The sequence below is a fragment of the Macaca fascicularis genome, chromosome 8 (genome assembly GCF_037993035.2).
Source record: "Macaca fascicularis isolate 582-1 chromosome 8, T2T-MFA8v1.1".
Lineage (NCBI taxonomy): Eukaryota > Metazoa > Chordata > Mammalia > Primates > Cercopithecidae > Macaca > Macaca fascicularis.
This window is the reverse complement of record NC_088382.1, coordinates 122,149,264-122,174,187: the sequence shown is the minus strand read 5'-3', so window position 1 is coordinate 122,174,187 and position 24,924 is coordinate 122,149,264. Positions and strand designations below refer to the sequence as shown.

Here is a 24,924-nt window from a genome sequence, read left to right as displayed (position 1 = left end):
TAAAATTGACTCAAATCTTTTATTTTTAGCAGTTGTATTGAGGTATAATTGATATACAAAAAACCACACATATTTAATGTGCAATTTGACTTACCTTTTAAGACCTGAACCTTTTGACAAAAGTAGAATATTTCTATCATTTTTTTGATATGGTCAACATAGGAATTGCCATAAAACTTGCTAGAATACAAATAGAAAATATGAAATTCTAGTTATTATAGGCCTTGTAACTAATTGTGTAGTGCTTTTGATGCTATGAGACCTCTGTTGGTTTATTAAAACATTGATTCATGCAGAAAACAAACGTGTTTTTATTTAACTAAAATGTAATCACAATTCTTTCTTTCAGACAGCATCTGAATTTTGGACAGATTGTGAGGGCGATACCTAAAATAATAATCAAATTAAATTGCCAAAACCTGGAATATGATCAATAATCAGCCCATTGTCACTGGTTATGAGAAAAATGTACTACTGATTAATTCTCTCTGATGTGATTATGAAATATGTTCAGAAAAGCATTAAGAGTTTAATAGCACAATACCATAAACATATAAATATTGACTGGCCATGCTATTTTTAAAATTAAAACCACAAACAAATACATTAAATGTATATATATATATTTTTACATGTGTTGAATCAAGTTGAAGACATTCTCTACTTTTTGGAAAGATTTTATACAAATGGAAGGACATTTAGTCTGAGACCAGAAGGTTTTAATTATGTTTGCAACAAATCAATGCATTTTATGTTTACGAATACTCAAAATCAAAACATTTTGACTTGATATTGTGCAAGATTTCATGGGTAGGGTAATCTATCTTTTTAAATAAAATTCTAATGATAGATGATCAAATAAATTTAGCAGCTATAAACAGTTGGACATATGTTGAGTGATACTGAATAATTTGATGATAACCGAAGATGAAATTCTATTTTAGATGGTGTTCTCTACTGGCAGTGATTAATAGCTTTAACACTTGGCCTATGGTTATAATATCCTGTGCTCATTAACCTTAAATATCTACTACAGCTATGTCTTAGCCTCAGTCAGATAAGGAAACTTTTCTTAATTATTTGGATTATTTGTAGGTAATTATGTTTCTGAAGCTTATTCGTTGATCAAACAAAAATTAGTTTTTGATGCACCGTAGCTGGAAGGATTTAACCTGTATCTCTTCTTTAAACACTGTATTTCATTTTATTCTGCAAACATAAGTTTTACTCAGAATATGAACTCCAGTACTACAGCATATGGCACTGGCTCTTTTGAGGTCAAAATGCCAAGCAATATTTTACAACAAAGAAATTTGGGGGGAAACAGCTATATTTAAGTTCAGGATGCAATATAGTACAAAATACTACAATTGACTATAAATTAATCTAGAAGAACAAGTATCAACTCTGTTCTTAAATTAAATGTATGTCCCAAATAGTGATAAATCATAAATAAATGATGAAAAGTGAATTAATACAATTATGTTTACAGATTGTCCAACAGGATTTTTGTTAGAAAAAAAATGGAAAACCATAAATGGTGATAACATCTTAAATACTAATATCTTTTTAATTTAAAAATCTCCCGAGGGTGTTATTATGAATTAGATTAAATTAATGTTGCAATAAAAGATAATATTCCCTTAGCCCTCCATGGGTATATCAGTCAGGGTTCTCCAGAGAAACAGCACCAATAGGATATCTCTCTTTCTCTCTGTCTCTGTCTCTCTCTTTTTTTCTCTCTCTCCATCTTCCCTATCCATCTATCTATCTATAGAGCTTTATTTAATTTAAGGAACTGAATCATGCAATGGTGGGGGTTGATAAGTCCAAAATCCATAGGGCAAGTTAATAGCTTAGAAACTGAGGCCAGAGTTGCTGAAACTTTGAGAAAGAATTTCTTCCCCCCCCCCCCAGGAAACTTAATTGTGCTCTTAAGGTCTTCAAATTTATTGAATGAGGCCTACAAGTCAACTGAGTGTAGATGTTATCCATATCTATAAAATAGCTTCATACCTAGATAAGTATTTAATTAAGTAACTGGCGCTAATAGCCCAGTCAAGTTGACACATAAAACTATCCATCACAGTGTGGTGCAATATAGTATCTAAAATGTTTGAAACAAGTTAACATATATGCAGCCTACAAATTTGAGCCATTAGATTCTAGTGTTATTAGGTCTCTTTCAAATGCTAAAATTTTCCTGCTTTGACCTTCTTTGGTCTAATAATATTAATAATAATTATTACCAAAAATAAAAAGTTTAATTCAGTTATTTAATCTAAGATAATAGGAAAGTTGTCAGAATCAAAATGGAGTAACTTGTGTTAAACTCTGGCAAACAGAGCTGGGAAGGCCATAAGGGGAGGTTTCTCATACACAAGTGCCTAATAACAAGAAGTATCACCAAAGATTCAAATGTATAAAGCATTCCACAGTGTTTTCCTTTTTTCTAGGGTTTAAAGATGTAGAGCAATATGCTAACCAAAATACTTAGTTCTCTCTTTTCTAGTACAGAGACTCTTTCTAGGTTGTTCACTGATGTAAAATCACTCTAGTTATCACAATAGTATTAAATAGTATTAAAATGGAGAAGGAATCCCCTAAAATATAAAATTTTAATTATATTGCATGATAATACTTACATTCTTAGTTTCATAATTTTTATAAAAATTAGAGACCATATTAAATCAAAACCTAACTAGATTTTACTAAAGTAAGGAATCTAATAAAAAATGTCACTTTGACTTTTGGGAGAGTAAAAGGGAAAGGGTTTAAAATGATTTAAAGGGGAAATAAAAGGACAATGAAATTTAGAAGGCCTGAGGGACTGCAGTAAAGATTAGTTTTTCTCAAAGGTGGGGTAGAAAGATGATGAATTATTCAGCCTGCAATTCGCTAGCAGTGAGCGACTTGCCATCTGTTTCCCTTTTTAAATTATCGTTATTTAACAACACATCTTAAAATGTTTGGAATCCTATCTCAGAGGTTTTGAGTGTGTCTTTTTTTTAATTGTATAAGTAGGTTTCTGTTTTATTGTCTTTTCTGTGATCTAACTTGAGACTCTATTATTACTTGATTGCATTATATATTCTTGCTTCAATTAATACTTTAAAAGTTTATACAAATATATACTTTAAAGAAAGGAAATTAGTATTCTTTTGTACACTCATGAGAAATTTGTAATTGTTTTGAAAAGATTGGCATTAAATTGTGGCCTAAATTTTTATTATTTTTTATCAGCTGAATGTGGAGGTCGTTTTAAAGGAGAATCATCAGGAAGAATCTTATCTCCTGGCTATCCTTTTCCATATGACAATAATCTGCGTTGCATGTGGATGATTGAGGTAGATCCTGGAAATATTGTCAGGTAAATGAATTACATTTTCTCAACATTACTAGGGCATCTGAAGTACCTGACCAACCCCTATATAAAATTAATATCCATTTGTTTCATTTTTTTTTTTTTTCTTGAGGCAGAATCTCTCTCTGTCACCCAGACTGTAAGGCAGTAGCTCACTGCAACCTCCTCCTCCTAGCTCAAATGATCTTCCCACCCCAGCCTCCCCAGTAGGTGGGAATACAGTCATGTGCTACCAGGCTAGGCTAATTTTTAAGTATTTTGTAGAAACGAGATCTTACTATGTTGACCAGGCTGATCTCAGAATGTTGAGCTCAAGCAATTCCCCTGCCTCCCAAAGTGCTAGGATTACAGGTGTGAGCCACTACTCCTGGCCCATTTTGACTGATATACAGAGTTATGCAGATTATTACCCTAGTGCATCCTCATTAACAATTAGGAGAAATAAGAATAGAAGGGGACTGAATACCATTTCCTGTTGTCCTTGTCCCTAAACACATTTGTGAAACACCTGCTCTCTGCCCCTGTAATCATGTTAGATTTCCCTTTTCTGCAGAGTTCTTCACATTGCTGCTGCCTTTTAGATATAAGTAACTGAAAACAACACCAGTCTGACTTTCATAGCTATCACAGGCTCTCAGTTCCAGCCTTGCTATGCAGCTTTGGCTAGAATCACCCTTGACATATGAGCTACTTAGTGTGTTTTCAATAACAAACAATAACTTTAAAACTTGAGAATCACACTTACATAAAGTAGTAATATAAATTCTATTTATATAAAATGGAACTTCAGACAAGCTTCTAGGTGGTACACTCCTATGCATTGATGGATGAGTTGGTACATTACTTTTGCAAGGCAATGTGCAAACTCAAAACATACTACACTGTATCATCCTCAGTTTATTTTTCTTTAGTCTAAGTCATGCCTTGCTTTATATAAATATTAGAATTATTAAACTTGAAAGTAATAAATTCAAGAGAATTCTGCAGTTTCTAAAAATTAAACATTGCTTGATATTAAATTGCAGCCCAAATTTAAAGCTATAATGATTCATGTATCAAACATAAATGTATTGTATGTAGAGTTGAGCACGTTGATATAATTAGATTTCTAAATTTTGCACCAAGCACAAAAAGTACCCGATTCTAATTTTGTCTAGATTAAACATAAAACACAATAGATTTAACATGGAACAGTGATAAAAGTGTGCACTGTAGAATCAGATAACTTGAGTTCAATTTGTGATTATGCCACTCTTTGGGCAATTATTTCATTTATCTAAACTCCATTTGCCATATTTGTAAAATCGAGATAAAAATTATTCTTACTTCATTGGGTCATTATAACAATTAAGCAAAATATATGTAATGCATTTTGAACAGTGCCTAACATGTAGAAGATTGTCTGTAAATGTCCCCTGCTGTTGCCCTGGTTAAATTCATGAACACAAGAAAGAATGTACGCCTGAAGTTTCTACAATTTGCAAAGGTGATGTAATGGTGTATTTAATAATATTTTAAAGAAACAAAGTATACTTCTCAAGAAAAATATATTAAGAATATATGCTATTTACATAATTCATTTTTATCACATAGCAAAAAAGAATATCTAATAAAAGGCACAATGCACATTTGCTCTATTTTTTATTTAAAATTGAATCCTTGTTTAAAGTAAACAGAGAAATATGGTTCTCCCACAGCTTGCAGTTTCTTGCTTTTGATACGGAAGCATCACATGATATACTCCGAGTCTGGGATGGTCCACCAGAAAATGAGATGCTTTTAAAGGAAATTAGTGGATCTCTTATTCCTGAAGGAATTCATAGCACCCTCAACATAGTAACCATCCAGTTTGACACGGATTTTTATATTAGCAAATCTGGATTTGCAATTCAGTTTTCAAGTAAGTTCTTTCAAAACGTTTCTTAATGCAAAATAGGAAGGTAATGTAAATAGTCGTGTTAACTTTACTGTTCAAATTTTTAACTTTAAAATTTTAATGATTTTAAATATTTATGCTTCTGCTCTTCCTGTATCTCTGCAGAAAAGGTAAAATATACATGGGAAAAAGGTAATACAATTAATTCTGAATATTAATTATTGAGACTTCTCTCCACTTGTAAAACCATTTATTCTTAAAGTAAAAATGGTGTTAAAATTACTCAGCTAAAAAAATTACATCACAAAAGCTTATAATCTGGAAATACTGTAAAAGTGAAAGTTTTAAAATGTGAAGTTTTGCAGATGAGGAAGGAAATGAATACTTGCTATTACAAAAAAATACAACCCTACATTTTTACTGTTATTTTATTCTTTAAATATCTTAATTATATATTCACAGATATCTTTGACAAAATATTTCAGACAGTTTTTAAATTAAAGATTTTCTATAACAATAATATGACAATGAAATAGCATTCCTTGTAAGTAATTACCAGTGTTCTTGTCTTGTTAATTTTTTTCTTCTCATGGCACTGCTAAGTGACTAAATATATGTGTTCTGTAAAAGAAATGTTAGTTTAGTTGATGGATAAAATGAATACAATCTTAAAATTTTAAAATATTAGTTTAACTTTTTAATACACATTATCTCTTTGAGAAAATTATCTAATAGATTTTTTATCTGTATAGTCTTAAAAAGTCCTATTAACAGAAATGTATCAACGTTTCTATGATCAACTATGAGAGTGCAAACCGGTACTCTTCAAATGTGTCGGAATTCAAATTCTGGCTCCTTACTAACTGCTAATTTTCGGCACCTTACCTAGTGACCCAATACTGGGTTTTCTAACTGACATAGGAATAACAATGCTCATCTCATAAATAAGTTATTAAATGTAACAGAATCATGTGTGCACAGTATTTGGTATTGAGTAGATAGTTGGTACCTAATGAACTATTATTTTTACATAAATAAATGTAACATTGAAATGTCTTGAAAATAAATAATACAAATAATTTTTAAAAGCATGAAGGACTTTTGAAATCAGTGCCAACAAAATATGCCATTTTAGGTAAACAATTATACAGTCAAACAATTCTCTTGGCTGACTTTTTGTTTATGGAAAACAGTTATTTGACCTATTAACACAAATGAATTATTTTGTACTATATGACCCAAGCTCATGTGAAAGGGAGGTATAAACTGAAAAGTTAATATCTTTAAATTTGCACTTTAAATACGTATTTTGAGAAAAGGGACTAAAGTAAGAAAATAATCATATAATAGGTGAATATAAATTTCTCCCAATTAGAAAATATTTACCAATAAAATATTCTTCATATTTGTATATTCTAATCTCTACTGTTTATATTTTTTCAAGTGGGAACAATTTGTCAGAGAGTGGTTTAATTTTAGTTATTCCTATTTTAGTTTAGCAACAAACAATTCCTACTTTTACTTTAGATCAGTAATACATAGTGTTTTCCACTTAAATTGTTATTGCGATTAAATATCTGCATACAGTAATATGAAAAGGTGTCTCAGGCTCAGTGTTTACAAATGCAACTTACACTTTGCACTCAATCTTATCTGGTTAAGTGGAAACATGCTATTTTACATGCATTTCTGGGAATTTTTATTGTAGATAATCTGTAAAATTAGCAGTACATTTTTATATTGATTATATTTGTAGGGCACATTAAAGTTATGGAAACAATATATTTCATACTAGAACTTTAATAACTCTACCTTTGTAAGATTCTTTTAAGATGGATAGAAATTTGATCTGAGCCTTAAAACCAACCTATTGAAATAAAGTTACATTGATGATTACTATATTGTGAATGAAAAATTAGCCTCTTGGTTAGAGATCTTTTCCAGAATATATGCTTAAATAGCTTTTCAAGTGTTCAGATTTCAAATGGGAAAATATTCTTTTCATGAATGAAGTCTCGATGGGTGCCAAGAATTAAGTTAAATGCTTTATATACATAATCTCATTTAATTCTCACAAAAGCCATATAAGATATGGTTATCATTCTCATTGCCCAAAGAAATATGTTAATGTTCAGAAAGTCAGTTAATTTGTTCAAGATCATACAACTAGCAGATGCCTGGAGTGATAACTCAAACTCATATGTCTGAAAGGAGATTAATGTCATGCTTTGTACATACTAAATGCTTAGCAGTTATTATTACAGTATTATTATTCTAGATACATGCATTAATTATGCCAGAGGGAATAGAAGGTTTTCAGTTATATATTATTAGTCGCAATGGAGTTCTACATTTTAATCAGTTTGGTTTCCGGATTATCATTCCCAGCACCACATCAAAGGTACCAATCTGAAAAAGGAGATGAAATATAAGTGAAAAAGTGAGAAGAAATGAGGGAAAGCTAGAGTACATACATGCCCATTTGAAATGGACAGATGCCCTCTCTGGCTGTAGGCATTTTGCCCTGTAGGAAGACAGGAAATTTTTAAAGTGGAATTTCAAATAAGAAATTTTATCTAAAGTCGTCTAGTTTCTAAAGTATACAAGTAATATTAAAGAGAAAGTAAATGGACTATAGGCCACTAAACAACTACTGTGGGTCAAACTTGGCTCATGGGTTCATGTTTGCCACTTCAATGCCTTACCTAAATTCTTCTTCCCTAGATAAATCTATTTCATCCTATCCACTCGTTCATATGTTCATCCATTTCGCTCATTCAGCCTAGGAGAGTTTATTAAGAACTAGGTATTAAACATATTTATCACCAATTAATTCTCAAACTCATGTTTTCATTAACTCAAGCAACTCTTAATTTCATACACACACACACACACCCCCACACACAAACTGTCTCTCTCTGTCTCTCTGCTGCTTTCCATCACCAAACCTTCTTTTTGCTTTAGTGTTACTTCTGCTCCCTTGTGCTTAAATTCTGCTCATCCTTCCAGGTTCTGTGCCAAGATCCCTTTTCAGTAAAGTATTTTCTTACTATTCTAGCTAATGCTCTTTCCACTGGTTGTATTTCTTTTTCTCCAAATGAAGATCAGTATAAACAATGTAGCAATTCATTGTTCTAGAAGTTTTTTGGTTGTTTTTTGTTTGTTTGTTTGTTTGTTTTTGTTTGAGACAAGGTCTTGCTCTATCAGCCAGGGTGCAGTGCAGTGGCACAATCACAGCTCACTGCAACCTCAACCTCCTGAGCTCAAGCGATCTTCCTACCTCAGCCCCCCGTGTAGCTAGGACTACAGGTGTGCACCACGCTTCACTAATTTTTATTTTTTTGTGTGTGTGGAGATGAGGTCTCACTATGTTGTCCAGGCTGGTAGTGGTATTTTTATTATGATGCCTTTGCTCCCCCAAATATATTAATATCATGAACACCTTTGTCTCTTTAAATGTCTATATAGAACAAACATTTTGTACAGGGTAATAATATAATTTACTATCCAGACTTAAGGTATTTCAGAGATCGAAAGCAAGTGCTAATAAAAACTAAGCTCAGCAATAGGCACAAACCAGGACGCTCCTACACAATCAGGAAGTATTGTCATTTTAATTGTCAGATTTTATTTGAGCCCCCCTTCCTCGATGAGTACGATTTAATGCCATTCTTCTTTTGAGCAAATAGCTGTCCATTGAAAGTCAAAATAATTAATTAAAAATAATAAATCAGGCAATAGTAGCAGAACAGTCTTCACCAATGAATATAACAGGTGATACGTATTTCCCCAAACTTGGTGCAAAGTGAATTTAACAGAAATGTAGGTCACAGACCAACTTTATAATCATCAAGCCACTATCAGCAGCCTCATGACTTTTATTTCATGATCCATTCATCCTTTGTAGAGTCTGTTGCTTTATCTATTGGTGTTATTGTCTGCAAGGCACTTTTGCTTAATCAGAGCTACTTAAGTCTAACATTGCCACTTCATGCTGTCGTATGTGCTGTCCTCGCTTCTCGGCAGTCAGCTTCTATATCCTCTGCTTACATTTTAATTTGCCTGTCTCATTCCACTTTAGTTCCCCAGGGAGGATATCATTGGGTATCATGCTGTCATTTGCCCACAGAATAGTAGATTTTGACAGAGCATTTTCTATGCTCTTCACTCTTTGACTTCTCTGTTATGAATCTTCCCCTGCTGGGTAATACAAAATGCTGAGGCCCATAGCTAATATTGCTGAAAAAATCTCAAGGAAATAGATCCCTTAGCCATGAGAGGTTGAAGTTCCCCAGCTTTAACCGATTGCTTGGTGCCCCTGCCTTTGTTCTCATCCTTATTGTTCCCTGCACTGCTCCAACAGTCGACTAGCCCCTCACTTCTTTATCCCTCCAACCAAACTTTTCTCCACATTTCTGCCTGATTGATCTTTCCGAAATACAAAATTGGACATCACTTCTCTGTTGAAAATTATTTAATGGCCACACAGATCTAAACTCAAAACTTTGGCATAATATTTAAAGCCTCCAGAATATGCCCCAACCTGCCTGCCAGCTTCACTCCTCACTATTCATTTATATACATCCAGAGGTCTAATTAAATTGTTCTGAAAGGACAATATCATTGCACATTTCTACTGCTTTGCAAACTCTCTTCCATATTCCTGAAACCCTTGTGCCTACATTCAAAATTTGTACATTTTTAGTCATTTTCCAGGGCCTAGGCTAAATGCTACTTCTAGTAGCAATGAACTACTAGACAGAATTACTTATTTCCACATATGTACTGCTCTTCCCTGGTTTGCTCAGGACAGTCCTCATTTATGTCTGTTGTCCTGGCATTCTGACTGTTTTGACATTTAACCTGTATTTTCCCTTTTTAACAAAATATGACTATTAATGGTTCATTAAAATAAGCCACAGTGTATTTATTAGATCTCTGCTTTGTGACATAAGTCTGCAGTGCTCAGTAATTATAATTCATGGTAACATCTGAAAGACAAATACTATTAGGTTGGTGCAAAAGTAGTTGTGTTTTTTTTGCCATAATAACTTGTATCTATTTCTCAACTTTTTCCAGATGCTAGGTAATTAACACTTACCTTTCATGGATAGCATGTAGGACACTTATAGATAAAATGAAACATTCTTAGGTTGAACAGGTCACCCATTCTGACCCTAGATGGTGGTGGGAGGAGCATTTATTTATTTTTTTTATTATTTATTTTTTGAGATGGAATCTCGCTGTGTCACCCAGGCTGGAGTGCAGTGGCACAATCTTGGCTCACTGCAACCTATGCCTCCCGGACTCAAGCAATTCTCCTGTCTCAGGCTCCTGAGTAGCTGGGATTACAGGTGTGTCCCCCCATGCCCAGCTAATTTTTTGTATTTTTAGTAGAGACAGGGTTTCACCATGTTAGCCAGGGTAGTCTCGATCTCCTGACCTTGTGATCCGCCCACCTCAGCCCCCCAAAGTGCGGGATTACAGGCCTGAGCCACTGTGCCTGGCTAGGAGGAGCATTTCACATTGTTGCCCTGATATTTTGTATAAACAGATAGTTATGCTACAGTATGTATTGTGGTTTGAAGATACATAAGACTGCCAGGCCATGAATTGGCAAGATTAGGCGGAAATATGGGAAATATGTCTTCTTGAAGTATGTGTAGAAATAGAGACTGAGCAGTTGATCTACAGACCTACAAAATATAGTCTGAATACTCATGCCACGAGTATATATGCTGTTTATTTTATTGTGTAAATTTGGAACTAATTACTTTATCATGAACATTTTTTAATTATCTTGCAATAGACCTTTATGGCAGCAATGAGATTTTAAAAAGTAAATGTTTAATGAAAAAGTATGTACTGAGCATTCATTTCTTAAGAAAGCTGATATCCACTAAGATGTCCAAAAGGAAAGTCAGTTCTACTGAAGGTGCTGTAAAGAAACAACCAAGCAGAGATCAGCAAGGATTCCACGAAAACCAATCCCTGTGAAAGTTGAAACGAAACCAAAACAAATAGCAGAAAATGATCCAGAGTAGTTTTTTAATTACTATTTGTAAATCCAAGAATTTCATACATCCAGAAACATTTTTTTAAGAAGCAGGGAGTAGCCATGATCCCATTTCAATAAAACTTATTTAGGTAAGTGATAAAACTTTAAGAGAGAAAATCATGCACTGATCATTTATAGCTGTGTGAACAGAAATTAGTAAAATTTATTTTGTGTATCATGTTTACATTTTATAGGCTAGTGAAGAGGGCAGTTTTATTAATATATGCCAAATATGAATCATAATTGAATGGTTATTTGAAGCCATAATAATGCATTAAATACATCTTCATCATTTTAAACTACCTGATATATTACATATGTTTTAATCATTTTAGAGTACTTTCAACAGCCACATTATTTTTATTTCAATTTATTTTACTGTGATAAGAACAATTAACACAAGATCTACTTTTTAAGCAAAATGTTAGGTGCAGAGTACATTATTTTGGCCTAGGTACAACTCTGTATAGCAGGTCCCTAAAGCTTACTTATATTGCTAAATGGAAACACTATGCCAGTTGATTAGTAACTCTTATATCCCATTTCCCCCAAGCCCCTGGAAAAAAACATTTCACACTCTGATTCTATTAATTTGACTATTTTAGATACCTCATATAAGTGAAATCATGCAGTAGTTGTGTTTCTGTGACTATCTTATTTTACTTAGCATAATGTCCTCAAGGTTCACTCATGTTGCTGAATATTGCAGAATCCTTCTTTTAAAGACCAAATAGTATTCATTGTGTGTCTTTGCCATATTTTCTTAATATGTCATTAGACAATTAAGTTGTTTTCAACATCTTGGCTATAGTGAATAATGTTGCAATGAACTTAGGAGTACTAATACCTCCTCAAGATCCTCATTTTAATTATTTAGGATAAATATCTAGAAATGGGATTATTGGATTGTAAAATAGTTCAATTTTTGACTTTTTTGAGGAAACTTCATACTATTTTCCATAGTGGCTGCACCATTTTGCATTCCCACCAATAGCATGTAAGAGTTTCTATTTCTCCATATTCTTGCCAACACCTTTTGTATAAATAATAACCCTCCTGACAGGTATGAGGTAATATATTACTGAGATTTTAATTTGCATTTCCTTGATGATTAGTGATGTTAGCCATTTCTTCATATACCTGTTGTCCATTTGTATGCCTTTTTTGTAGAAATGCCTATTCAAGACCTTTGACTGTTTTATATCAGTCATTTGCTATTGAGGTGTAGAGGTTCCCTACATATTTTGGATATTGATCTATTATTACATGTATGACTTGAAAATATTTTCTCCCCTTCCATAGGTTGCCATTTCACCCTTGTTGATTGTACAGAAGCTTTTAAGTTGGTTGCATTCCTGCTCGTTTATTTTTGTTTTCGTCATCTATGCCTTTGGTGTCATGTCCATGAAATCATTGTGAATACCAACGTTATAAAGCTTTCTTCTCTCTCTTTTTTTTTTTTTTTTTCCTTCTGGAAGTTTTACAGCTTAAGATCTGGTGTTTAAGCTTTTAATCCATTTTGAGTTGATTTTTGTGTATGCTATAAGATAAGGAACTAATTTCATTTTTTGCTTGTGGATATTCAATTTTCTAAATAACGTTTGTCAAGGAAACTATACTCTCCCCTTTGTGCATTCCTGGTATCCCTGCCCATCTTCCCACACCTTTTTGTTTCCTTGTCTTAAGGTGCAGACCTGTTACCCTTTCATAGATTTATTTCTGGTCTCTCTATTCTCTTCCATTGTTCTATATGTCTCTCTTTATGCCAGTACCATGCAGTTTTGATTATTGTACTTTGGTAATATATATTTGAAATCAGGAGATCTGATGCCTTCTGTTTTGTTATTCTTCTCCAAAATTGATTTGGTATTCAGGTTATTTTTGGGTTCATGTGAATTGTAGAAATGATTTTTTTCTATTTATAATCCATGAACAGAGGCTGTTCTTCCATTTGTTTGCATCTTTAATTTCTTTCATTAATGTTTTATAGTTTTCAGTATACAAGTCTGTCACCTCCTTAGTTAAATTATTTCTGAGTATTTTATTCTTTATGAGATTATTTTAAATTAGATAGTTTTCTGAGTATCCTTTTTAGATAGTTCATTGTTAGTGTATGTAGAAACACAATTGATTTTTGCATGTTGATTTTGTATCCTGAAACTTTATTGAATTTATTAGTTCCAACAAGTGTTTTCAACAAATCTTTAGGATTTTCTATATAAAAGATTGTGTCATCTGCCAACAGATACTATTTTACCTTTTTTTTTTTTTTTTTTTTTTTTTTTTTTCAGTGTGGAGGCCTTTTGTTTCTTTTTCTTACCTTAACTGCTCTGACCAGGACTAGCAGTACTATGCTCAATAGGAGTGGGAAGTGAGCATCCTTAACTTATTTCTGATCTTGGAGGAAAAGTTCTCAGGTTTTATTATTTTTTTATTTTTTATTTTATTTTTCCAAACAGTACAATGTTAGCTGTGGGTTTTTGATATATGGCCTTTATTATGTTGAAACATTTTTCTTCTTCTATTCCTAATGCATTGAGGATTTTTTTTTTAGCATGAAAAGGTATTTAATTTTGTCAAATGCCTTTTCTGCATCTATTGAAATTATCATGTGATCATGTGATCTTAATCCATTATTCTGTTAATATGGTGTATGAAAATAATTGATTTTTATATATTGAACTATCCATCTGTCCCAGGAATAAATCTGACTTGGACATTGTGTGTGATCCTTTTAACATTTTAATATGCTGTTGGATTTAGTTTACTAGTATTTTGTTGAGGATTTTCGCACATATATTCTTCAGAAATATTGATCTCTAGTTTTTTTTTTTTTTTTTTTTTTTTTTTTTCTTGTGGTGTATTTTTCTGGCTTTGGTATCAGGGAATATTGCCTTTACAAAATGAGTTTGGAAATGTTTTGTTTGTTTGTTTTTGGTTTTGTTTTGTTTGTTTCAATTTGTGGGGTTGGGTGGGAAGAGTTTGAGAAGGGTGAGAAGAGTTTGAGAAGGATAGAAATTAATTCTTATTTAAATGTTTGCTAGAATTCACCAGTGAAGTCATCTGGTCATGGGCTTTTCTTTGTTGGGAGATTTTAAAATACTGCTGAAGTGGCCCTATTAGTAATGAGTCTGTTCAGGCTTTCTATTTCTTATGATTTAGTCTTGATAGCCTGTATATTTCTATAAATTTATCCACTTTTTTTTTTCTAAATTATCCAGCTTGTTATCATATAATTGTTCAATGTACTCTCTTATGTCTGTAGCACTATTCTTTCTTTTCTGATTTTATTTATTTTAGTCTTACCTCATTTTTCTTAGAATAGCTAAGGGAATCTCAATTGTGTTGAGATTTTCAAGAAGCCAACTTTAGTTTTATTTTTTAATTGTTTTTCTATTTTCTATTTTGTTTTTCTATTTTCTTTAATCTTGATTATTTCCTTCCTTCTGCTAACTGTGAGCTTCTTTGTTCTTCTAGTTCCTTGAAGTATAAAGTTAGGTTATTTATTTGAGACATTTTTCCTTTTTATGTAGATGTTTATTGCTATGAACTTCTTACATAATCCTGTTTTTTCTGTTTCCCATGCATTTTGGCATATTTTGTTTTTGTTTCATTTGTCTTGAGATATTTTCTATTTCTCTATTTTATTGATATGTAATAGTTGTACATATTTATGGGGTACAAGGGATATTTTGATACATGCATACAGTATGTAATTATCAAATAATAGTAATTGGAATATTCATTATATCAAACATTTATCATTTCTTTGTGTTGTACATTTTAAATATTCTCTTCTAGCTATTTTGAAATATAAAATAAGTTCTTATTAACTATCATCACTCTTCTGTGCTGTTGAACAATAGAACTTGTGCCTTCTATATAACTGTATTTTTGTACCCTCTTCATCCCATTGGAATGCTACAATCCCCAGTATCTGGTAACCACCATTTGACTCACTACATCCAAGAGATCAATTTTTTGTTAGCTTCCATATATAAGTGAAAACATGCAATATTTGTCATTCTGTGGCTGGCTTATTTCACTTAACATAATGTCCTCTAGTTCCACCAATGTTACTGTGACATGTTTTTATGTTTCCCCACCGCCCTGTGACTGAGTAACATTCCATTGTGTATATACACCACATTTTCTTTATCCACTCATCAAATAATGGTTGATTGAATACCTTGGTTACTGTGAATAGGGTTGCAATAAACATGGACGTGCAATTATCTCTTTGATATACTAATTTTCTTTCTTTTGGGTAAATACTCAGCAGTGGGAATGCTGGATCATGTGGTAGTTGTATTTTTAGGTTTTAAGGGAAACTTCGTACTATTTTATATAGTTGCTGCATTAATTAACATTCACACCAACAGTGCATGAGCATTCCCTCTTTTTTTTTTTTTTATATATCTTTGTCAGCATGTTATTTTCTGTCTTGATAGTAGCCATTTTAACTGGTGTGTGATAATATCTTGTTGTGGTTTTGATTCATATTTCCCTGATGATTAGTGATGTTAAACATTTTTTTATTTACCTGGTGGCTATTTGTATGTCTTATTTTGAAAAATGCCTATTCAAAGCATTTGTTCAATTATTAATTGAATTATTTGTGGGTTTCTTTTTTGTTTTGGTTTGTTTTGCTATGTTTTTTTGCTATTGAGTTGTTTTAGTTCCTTACGTATTCTGGTTATTAATCCTTTGTCAGATGGATAGTTAGCAAATATGTTCTCCCATTCTGCAGGTTATCTCTTCACTTTGTTGATTATTTACTTTGCTTTACAGAAGCTGTTTAGTTTGATATAATCACGTTCATTTAGTTTTGCTTGTATTGTCTGTATTTTGAGGTCTTATGCAAAGTATTTGCCAGAACTAATGTCCTGAAGTATTTCCCAATGTTTTCTTCTGGTAGTTTCATAGATTAAGGACTTACATTTAAGTCTTAACCTATTTTGATTTTAGTTTTGCATATGGTGAGAGATAGGGGTCTAGTTTTATTCTTCTACGTGTGGATATCCAATTTCTGCAGCACCATTTATTGAAGTCCTTTCACAGCGTATTTGTTAAAAATGAGTTGGCTGTAGATATATGGATTTATTTCTGAGTTATTTTTCCTCTTCCATTCGTCTATATGTCTATTTTTATCACACTGTCTTGTTTACTATAACTTTGCAGTATATTTTAAAGTCAGATAGCTTGATGCCCCCAAGCTATCTTTATTCTCTTTGCTCCAATTGCTTTAATTATTCAGGATCTTTTGTCATTCCATAGGAATTTTAGAATTTTTTAAAAATTTTCTCTGAAGAGTGGCATTAGTAATTTTTTTAACAAAAAATGAACTCTGACAAGTTTTATTAAATAAAAATTTTGCATTGTTTATTTTTCACCATAATGTTCTGGCATGCTTCTAATGATAGAATCACCCAGCTTAATGATAGCCAGTATGTGTTGTCTGTAGTATATTCCATATGCTGTACCCAATTCAGTATTATTGCCTCTGTAGTGATGGATACCAGTTTTGGCCAACAATACTTGTTACTATAATTCAGATTTCTTCAAAGTCAGGCAGTTTGTAGAGTGGATGATGAATTTTGCTTTGCCTTGTCTGATCATCTTCAGAGTTGGCTTGTATCCTAGCATCTTTTTAATGTGTTGTTGTGTTCAGTTTGCTAGTATTTGGTTGAGGCTCTTTGCATCTATGTTCATCTGGGATATTGGCCTATATTTTCCACTTTTCATAATAAGTTGGAGTATAGAGTTAATTGACTCCAGTGATGTTTTCCTCTTCTTTGTGGCCCCCATGTTCCTGCCTTAGGTGCAGGACAGGCCCCACTCAAGAGCACCTGCCAAGATGGCCAGGGAGCAAGAAAATGTCATTGGTACTTTGGAAGGAATTACTTTGAATTTGTAAATGACTTTGGGTAGTACAGACCTTATAAAAATATTAATTCTTCCAATCTATGGACATTAAATGTCTTACCATTTTTCTTGCGTCCTATTTTTTTAATAGCGTTTTATAAATTTCATTGTAGAGAGATTTCACTCCTTTAGTTAAATTTATTTCTAGGTATTTTATATATTTTGTAGCTATTGTAAATGGGATTTATTTCATGATTTTTTTCATATGGTTTGTTATTGGCATATAAAAATGCTACTGAGTTTTGTATGTTGATTTTGCATCCTGCCACATTACTGAGTTTATTTATAAGTTCTAACAACATTTTGGTTGAACCTTTAGGTTCCTTTAAATATAAGATCATGTCATTTGCACACAAGGACAGTATTACTTCTTCCTAATTTAGATGCCTTTTATTTCTTTGTCTCATTTAATGAATCTGGGCAGAACTTTTAGTACTATAATGAATAAAAGTTATAAAAGTGGTCATTCTTGGCCTTGTCTTGTTCCAGATCTTAGAAAAAAAGGTTATTAACATTTCTCCATTTAGTATGATGTTAGCTGTTGGTTTGTTATATATGGCCTTTGTTATTTTGAGATATATTCCTTCCATAACCAGTTTGTTGAGAACTGTTATCAGTAAGGGATGCTGAATTTTGTTGACAGCTTTTTTTCTTTTTCTTTTTCTTTTTTTTTTTTTTTAGCATCTGTTGAAATGCTGCATATAGTTTATATCCATGATTCTGCTAATGAGATGTATCCTGCTCACTGATTTGAATATGTTGAATGATATTTGCATCCCAGGAATGTATCCCACTTGATCACAGTAAATGATCTTTTTAATGTGGTGTTGTGTTCAGTTTGCTAGTATTTGGTTGAGACTCTTTGTTTCCTTTTTCTGCTGTGTCTTTGATTTTGATATCAGAGTAAATTGGCCTCATAGAATGAGTTTGGAAGTATACTTCCTCTTCAATTCTTTGAAATAGTGTGATTAGAATTGGTATTAGGTCTTCTTTAAATGTTTGGTGGAATTTAGCAGTGAATCCATTTGGTCCTGAGTTTTTCATCAATGGGAGCCTTTTTTCTTTCTTTCTTTTTTTTTTTTTTTTTTTACCACTTTCAACTCATTGTTTGTTATTGGTCTGTTCAAGTTTTCTATTTCTTCATGGATCAATTTTGGTAGATTTATGTGTCTAAAGATTTGTGTACTTCTTCTAGGTTTTCCCATTTTTTGTGTATTCTTCTTCATAATAGTCTTTAATAATTCCTCGTGTTTCTGTGGTATCAGTTTTAATCTCTCATTTTTTTCTGAGTCTTCTGTCCTTTCTCTTAGTCTAGCTAAGAAAAAATTGTTAATTTAGTTTATTTTTTCAAAAAAAGAGTTTTCATTTTATACTTTGTGTGTTTTTTCACCCCCCCCCCTTTTTTTTTTTCCTGTTCTGATCTTTATTCCTTCTTTCCTTCTGCTAATTTGGGGTTTGATTTGTCATTGTTTTCTAGCTCTTTGAGGTGCATCAGATTGTTAATTTGAAGTCTTTCTACTTTTTTTTATAGGTATTTCCTGCTATAAATTGGTACTGATTTTGTTGTATATTTTAGGTTTTATTTGGGGTATTTTGTTTGTATTTCCTTTTTTCAAGAAATATTTTAATCTCCTTCTTAATTTCTTCATTGACCCATTGGTTGTTCAGGATCATGTCATTTAATTTCCATGTTATTTATACAATTTCTAATGTTTCTTTTGTCTTTGATTTCTGGTTTTATTCCATTATAGTCAGAAAAGATACTTATACGATTCAAATATTTTGGGATTTGTCAAGACTTGCTTTGTGGCATAACCTATGCTCTATCCCAGAGAATGTTCCTGGTACTAATGAGAAGTATGTATACTCTGCAGCAGCCGGATACAATCTTTTGTAAAGATGTCAAGTAGGTCCATTTGGTGTGCAGTGTAGTTTTATTCCAATGTTTCTTTGTTGATTTTCTGTCTGGATAATCTATCCATTGCTGATTGTGGAGTGTTGAAGTCCCCCACTATTATTGTATTGTTCTTTCTCTCTTCCTTTAGCTGTATTAATATCTCCTTTAAATATTTGGGCACTTTGATATTGGGTACATATATATTTATGATTGTTATGCCCTCTTGATAAATTGAGCCCTTCATTATTATATAATAACTTCCTTTGTATCTCTAGTTTTTTGACTTGCCATCTATTTTATCTAAGTATAGCTACTCTTGCTCTTTTTTGGTTTCCCTTTGCATAAAATACCTTTTTCATACCTTCACACTCAATATATGCATGTCCTTATAGATGAATATGTTCCTTCCAGGCAGCATGAATTTGGGTCTTATTTTTTAATTCATTCAGCCACTTTGTTTTTCAATTAAAAATTGAGTCAATTTACATTCAATGCCATTATTGATAGATAAGGACTTACTAATGCCATTTTGTTACTTTTTTTCTGGTTATTTTATAACTCCTCTTTTTCTTTCTTCTTCACTTCCTTTGTGGTTAACTGATTTTCTTAACCACAAATTTCTGGACTCATAAATCTACCAAAATTGATCCATGAAGAAATAGAAAACTTGAATAGACCAATAACAAGTAATGAGTTAAATGATTTTCTTAACCACAAAGGTAGTATGTTTGAATCCCTTGCTTTTTATTTTTACTGTCTCTATTATAAGCCTATGTTTTGTGATTACTGTGTGGCTTACAAAGAAAATCTTTTAGTTGTAACAAGTTATTTTAAACTAATAGCTACTTAAGTTTGGTGGCAGAGAAAAGCATAGAAACAAGCAAAGAAAAATCTATAAAGCCCTGCATTTTGATTTCCTACTGCTTTCCATATTTAGGCTTTTTGTTGTATCAATTTATATATTTCCATATTGTCTATCTCATAACAAATTGTTATAGTTATTATTTTTGATAGATGTGTCTTTTCGTCTTCAGACTAAAGATACAAGTGTTACACACCATGATTACAGTATTAGAATATTCTGAATTTGTCTTTGTACTTAATTTTATCAGTGAGTTTTATACTTTCAGATGATTTCTTGCTGTATATTAACATCCCTTTCTTTCAGATAGGACTCCCACTAGCATTTCTTATAAGACAGTTATGATGATGAAGTCTCTTAGCTTTTGTTTGTCTGTGAGTTTTTATTTCTCCTTCATGTTTGAAAGACAGTTTTTCTCACTACTATATTCTTGGTTAGAAATTTTTTTGCCTTTAGCACTTTGAATATTCCATGATACTCTCTCATAGCTTGCTGAGAAGTCTACTACCAAATCGTAGCTCATTTATATGTTATTTGCTTTGCTTTTGCTGTTTGTAGAATCCTCTTTGTCCTTGACATTTGAGAGTTTGATTATTATGTGCCCTGGGATAGTGTTATTTTGGTTGACTCTGCTTTGTGATCTTTGACCTTTTTGTACCTGTATAGTCATATTTTTCTCTAAATTTGGAATGTTCTCTGTTATCATTTCTTTGAATATACTTTGTATCCCTACCTCTCACTCCTTTTTTAAGTCCAATGACACTTAGATTTGCCTTCTTGAAGCCGTTTTCTAAATCTTGTAAGCCTTCTTTATTCTTCTTAATCCTTTGATTGTATATTTTCAAATAGCCTGTCTTCCAGGTCATGAATTATTTCCTCTGCTTAATCAATTCTGCTGTTGAGACACTCTAATGCATTTTTGCATTCATCAGTTCATCAATTGTATTTTTCATCTGTAGGTTTGTAGGTTTCTATTTGATTTTTTAAATTTTACACACACACACACACACATATATATATAATTTCTCGAATAAACTTCTAAATTGATTATCTGAGTTTCTGGAAGTTCATTGAGCTTCCTCAAATTAGCTGTTTTGAATTCACCAAAAGGTTGCACATCTCAGTCACTCCAAGGTTAATCACTGGTGACTTAGTCTGTTTGGTTAGATCATATTTTCTTGAATGTTCTTGAGACTTCTTGACATGTGTCAATCAATGTCTGGGCATTATAGAGTTAGTTATTTCAGTCTTCACAGTCTGGCCTTGTTAGTACCCATCCTTCTTCAGAAAACGTTTCAAAAATTCAAACAGGATTTATTATTGAGTTCCCCAAGCTTGTAGTCACCTCAGCTGTTTCAGTACTAGAGAATATTCTAAGTCCAATTACACTGTAACTATCTTGTGGACTTTTATGTACTTATTTCTGATGGACTTTTGAGAGATCATGGAGAATTTCTTGGGTTGCCAGGATGATCCTTCACTCACTTTCCTCTCTTTCCCTCAAACAGGAGTCTCTTCATATTCAGCTGCCTGGAGTTTGGGAAGGGGTGATGTGACCATTCCTGTGGCTGTTGTAACTGGCATCATGCTGGATTGCACCCAAAGCCTGCAACCTTCCAGACCAGCATAGTACTGAGGCTCACCCAATGCCCATAATCACGGCCTGACGGCTGCTGATGTTTATTGATAGCCTCAGGCCACTTTAATCAGCTGGTAGTGAAGCTAGCTCAGATTTGGGTTTGTTCCATCCTGCCAGAGTAGCAGATTTCCTTCTGACATGGAATGTATCTAGAAGAAATGATGGAAGCAGTGGCCTGAAATCAGGGGCTTTGGGGATCTGCCCCATGCTGTGTTGTGCTGTGGTGGCAGTGTGCTAGTTTACAAGGCCAAGTCCCCAGTACTCTTCCCTCTCCTTCCCTCAAGTGGAAGATGTCCCGTCTCTCTCTTTGTCTCTGCACTGTGCTACCTGGAGTTAGGTGAGGGGTGACATCTGCACTTCTGTGGCCCCTGCAGCTGATGTCACTCTGGGTTGCACCATAACACAACCTTCCAGGTCAGTGCAGCACTGGGACTCACCCAAAGACCATGGTCACTACAGAATTGCTGCCACTGAAATTTATTTGAGGCCCAAGACCATTTCAGTCAGCTAGGGCTTAAGCCCTTTTGCTGTGACTGTGGCTACAGATTTCTGTCCTGCCTGGTGTGAGAATAAATATTCCCTCTGTGGGTACTGGCCCAGAGTCAAGGGCTTTGGAATTCTGCCAAATGCTGTGTTCCACTGTGGTAGGATCAACACAGACTTCTAATGCAAAGTCTCAACTGAGTTTTATATATTCTTGGGTTGTATGTTTGATATATAGAATCCTTTCATTTCAAATTGAAGACCTTTCTTAGCATTTCTTGTAAGGCATGTCTAGTGGTGATGAGCTCCTTCAACTTTTGTTTGGGAGTCTTTTTCTGTCCTTCATTTTTGAAAGACAGTTTGGCCATGTACGGTGGTAGGCTATTTTTTCTTTTCACATTTTAAATATACCATCACCCTCCTTTATGGTCTCCAAAGCTTCTGCTGAAATAGCTACTCTTAGGGAGCTTCCCCTTATATGTGACAAGTTCTTTTTCTCTTTCTGCTTTCAAAATGTTTTCTTTGTCTTTAATGACTATTGACAATTTGCTTGTAATGTGTCTCAGTGTGGATTTCTTTAGGTTACTCTTATTTGGTGTTCTTTGGAGTTCTTGGGTCTGGATGTTCATTTCATTCTCCAGATTTGGGAAGATTTTAGCTATTATTTGCTTGAGTAAACTATTTTGTTTTTTTTCTTTTTCTCTTCTCCTTCTGACACTCTCCTAATGTAAATATTGGTCTCTAAATTGTGAGCCTTAAGATCTCTTCACTTTTTCATTATTTCGTTCTTTTTGCTCTTTTGATTGAATTAATTTTATTATTTATTTATTTATTTTATTATACTTTTAAGTTTTAGGGTACATGTGCACGATGTGCAGGTTTGTTACATATGCATACATGTGTCATGTTGGTGTGCTGCACCCATTAACTCATCATTTACATTAGGTATATCTCCTAATGCTATCCCTGTCCCCTCTCCCCACCCCACTACAGGCCCCAGTGTGTGATGTTCCCCACTCGGTGTCCAAGTGTTCTCATTGTTCAATTCTCACCTATGAGTGAGAACATGCGGTGTTTGGTTTTCTGTCCTTGCGATAGTTTGCTTAGAATGGTTTCTAGCTTCATCCATATCCCTACAAAGGACATGAACTCATCCTTTTTCTATGGCTGCATAGTATTCCATGGTGTATATGTGCCACATTTTCTTACTCCAGTCTATCATTGATGGACATTTGGGTTGGTTCCAAGTCTTTGCTATTGTGAATAGTACCACAATAAACATACATGTGCACGTGTCTTTAGAGCAGCATGATTTATAATCCTTTGGGTATATACCCAGTAATGGGATGGCTGGGTCAAATGGTATTTCTAGTTATAGATCCTTGAGGAATCGCCACACTGTCTTCCACAATGGTTGAACTCGTTTACAGTCCCACCAACAGTGTAAAAGTGTTTCTATTTATCCACATCCTCTCCAGCACCTGTTGTTTCCTGACTTTTTAATGATTGCCATTCTAACCTGTGTGAGATGGTATCTCATTGTGGTTTTGATTTGCATTGCTCTGATGGCCAGTGATGATGAGCATTTTTTCATGTGTCTGTTGGCTGCATAAATGTCTTCTTTTGAGAAGTGTCTGTTCATATCCTTTGCCCACTTTTTGATGGGGTTATTTGATTTTTTTCTTGTAAATTTGTTTAAGTTCTTTGTAGATTCTGGATATTAGCCCTTTGTCAGATGGCTAGATTGTAAAAATTTTCTCCTATTCTGTAGGTTGCCTGTTCCCTCTGATGGTAGTTTCTTTTGCTGTGCAGAAGCTCTTTAGTTTAATCAGATCCCATTTGTCAATTCTGGCTTTTGTTGCCATTGCTTTTGGTGTTTTAGTCATGAGGTCCTTGTCCATGCCTATGTCCTGAATGGTATTGCCTAGGTTTTCTTCTAGGATTTTTATGGTTTTAGGTCTAACATCAAAGTCTTTAATCCATCTTGAATTAATTTTTGTATAAGGTGTAAGGAAGGGATCCAGTTTCAGCTTTCTACATATAGCCGGCTAACCAGTTTTCCCACCACCATTTATTAAACAGGGAATCCTTTCCCCATTTTTTGTTTTTGTCAGGTTTGTCAAAGATCAGATGGTTGTAGATGTGTGGTATTATTTCTGAGGGTTCTGTTCTGTTTCATTGGTCTATATCTCTGTTTTGGTACCAGTACCATGCTGTTTTGGTTACTGTAGCTATGTAGTATAGTTTGAAATCAGGTAGCGTGATGCCTCCAGCTTTGCTCTTTTGACTTAGGATTGTCTTGGCGATGCGGACTCTTTTTTGTTTCCATATGAACTTTAAAGTAGTTTTTTCCAATTCTGTGAAGAAAGTCATTGGTAGCTTAATGGGGATGGCATTGAATCTATATATTACCTTGGGCAGTATGGCCATTTTCATAATATTGCTTCTTCCTATTCATGAGCATGGAATGTTCTTCCATTTGTTTGTATCCTCTTTCATTTTGTTGAGCAGTGGTTTGTAGTTCTCCTTGAAGAGATCCTTCACATCCTTTGTAAGTTGGATTCCTAGCTATTTTATTTTCTTTGTAGCAGTTCTGAACGAGAGTTCACTCATGAACTCTCTGTTATTGCTGTATAGGAATGCTTGTGATTTTTGCACATTGATTTTTTATCCTGAGACTTCGTTGAAGTCGCTTATCAGCTTAAGGAGATTTTGGGCTGAGATGATGGGGTTTTCTAAATATACAATCATGTCATCTGCAAACAGGGACAATTTGACTTCCTCTTTTCCTAATTGATTACCCTTTATTTCTTTCTCCTG

At 33.3% G+C, this 24,924-nt stretch overlaps 2 protein-coding genes across 7 annotated transcripts in view; one reads left to right on the top strand and one right to left on the bottom strand.

Annotated features, from left to right (window-relative positions):
• The window catches only part of CSMD3 (CUB and Sushi multiple domains 3), a 1,225,248-nt gene that overhangs the window by 883,931 nt on the left and 316,393 nt on the right, over positions 1 to 24,924 (top strand). For all 6 annotated transcript variants that reach the window (XM_045398613.2, XM_045398612.2, XM_045398610.2 and 3 more), the window contains 2 exons: positions 3,244 to 3,370; positions 5,062 to 5,264. In XM_045398613.2, the coding sequence (XP_045254548.2) occupies positions 3,244 to 3,370; positions 5,062 to 5,264 (330 nt within the window). The remainder of the gene's footprint in view (positions 1 to 3,243; positions 3,371 to 5,061; positions 5,265 to 24,924) is intronic.
• Positions 16,681 to 17,106, bottom strand: LOC135964556 (large ribosomal subunit protein eL30-like). Its single transcript, XM_065518689.1, is given in 2 exon segments — positions 16,681 to 16,944; positions 17,026 to 17,106. Coding segments are annotated over 2 exon segments (345 nt in total).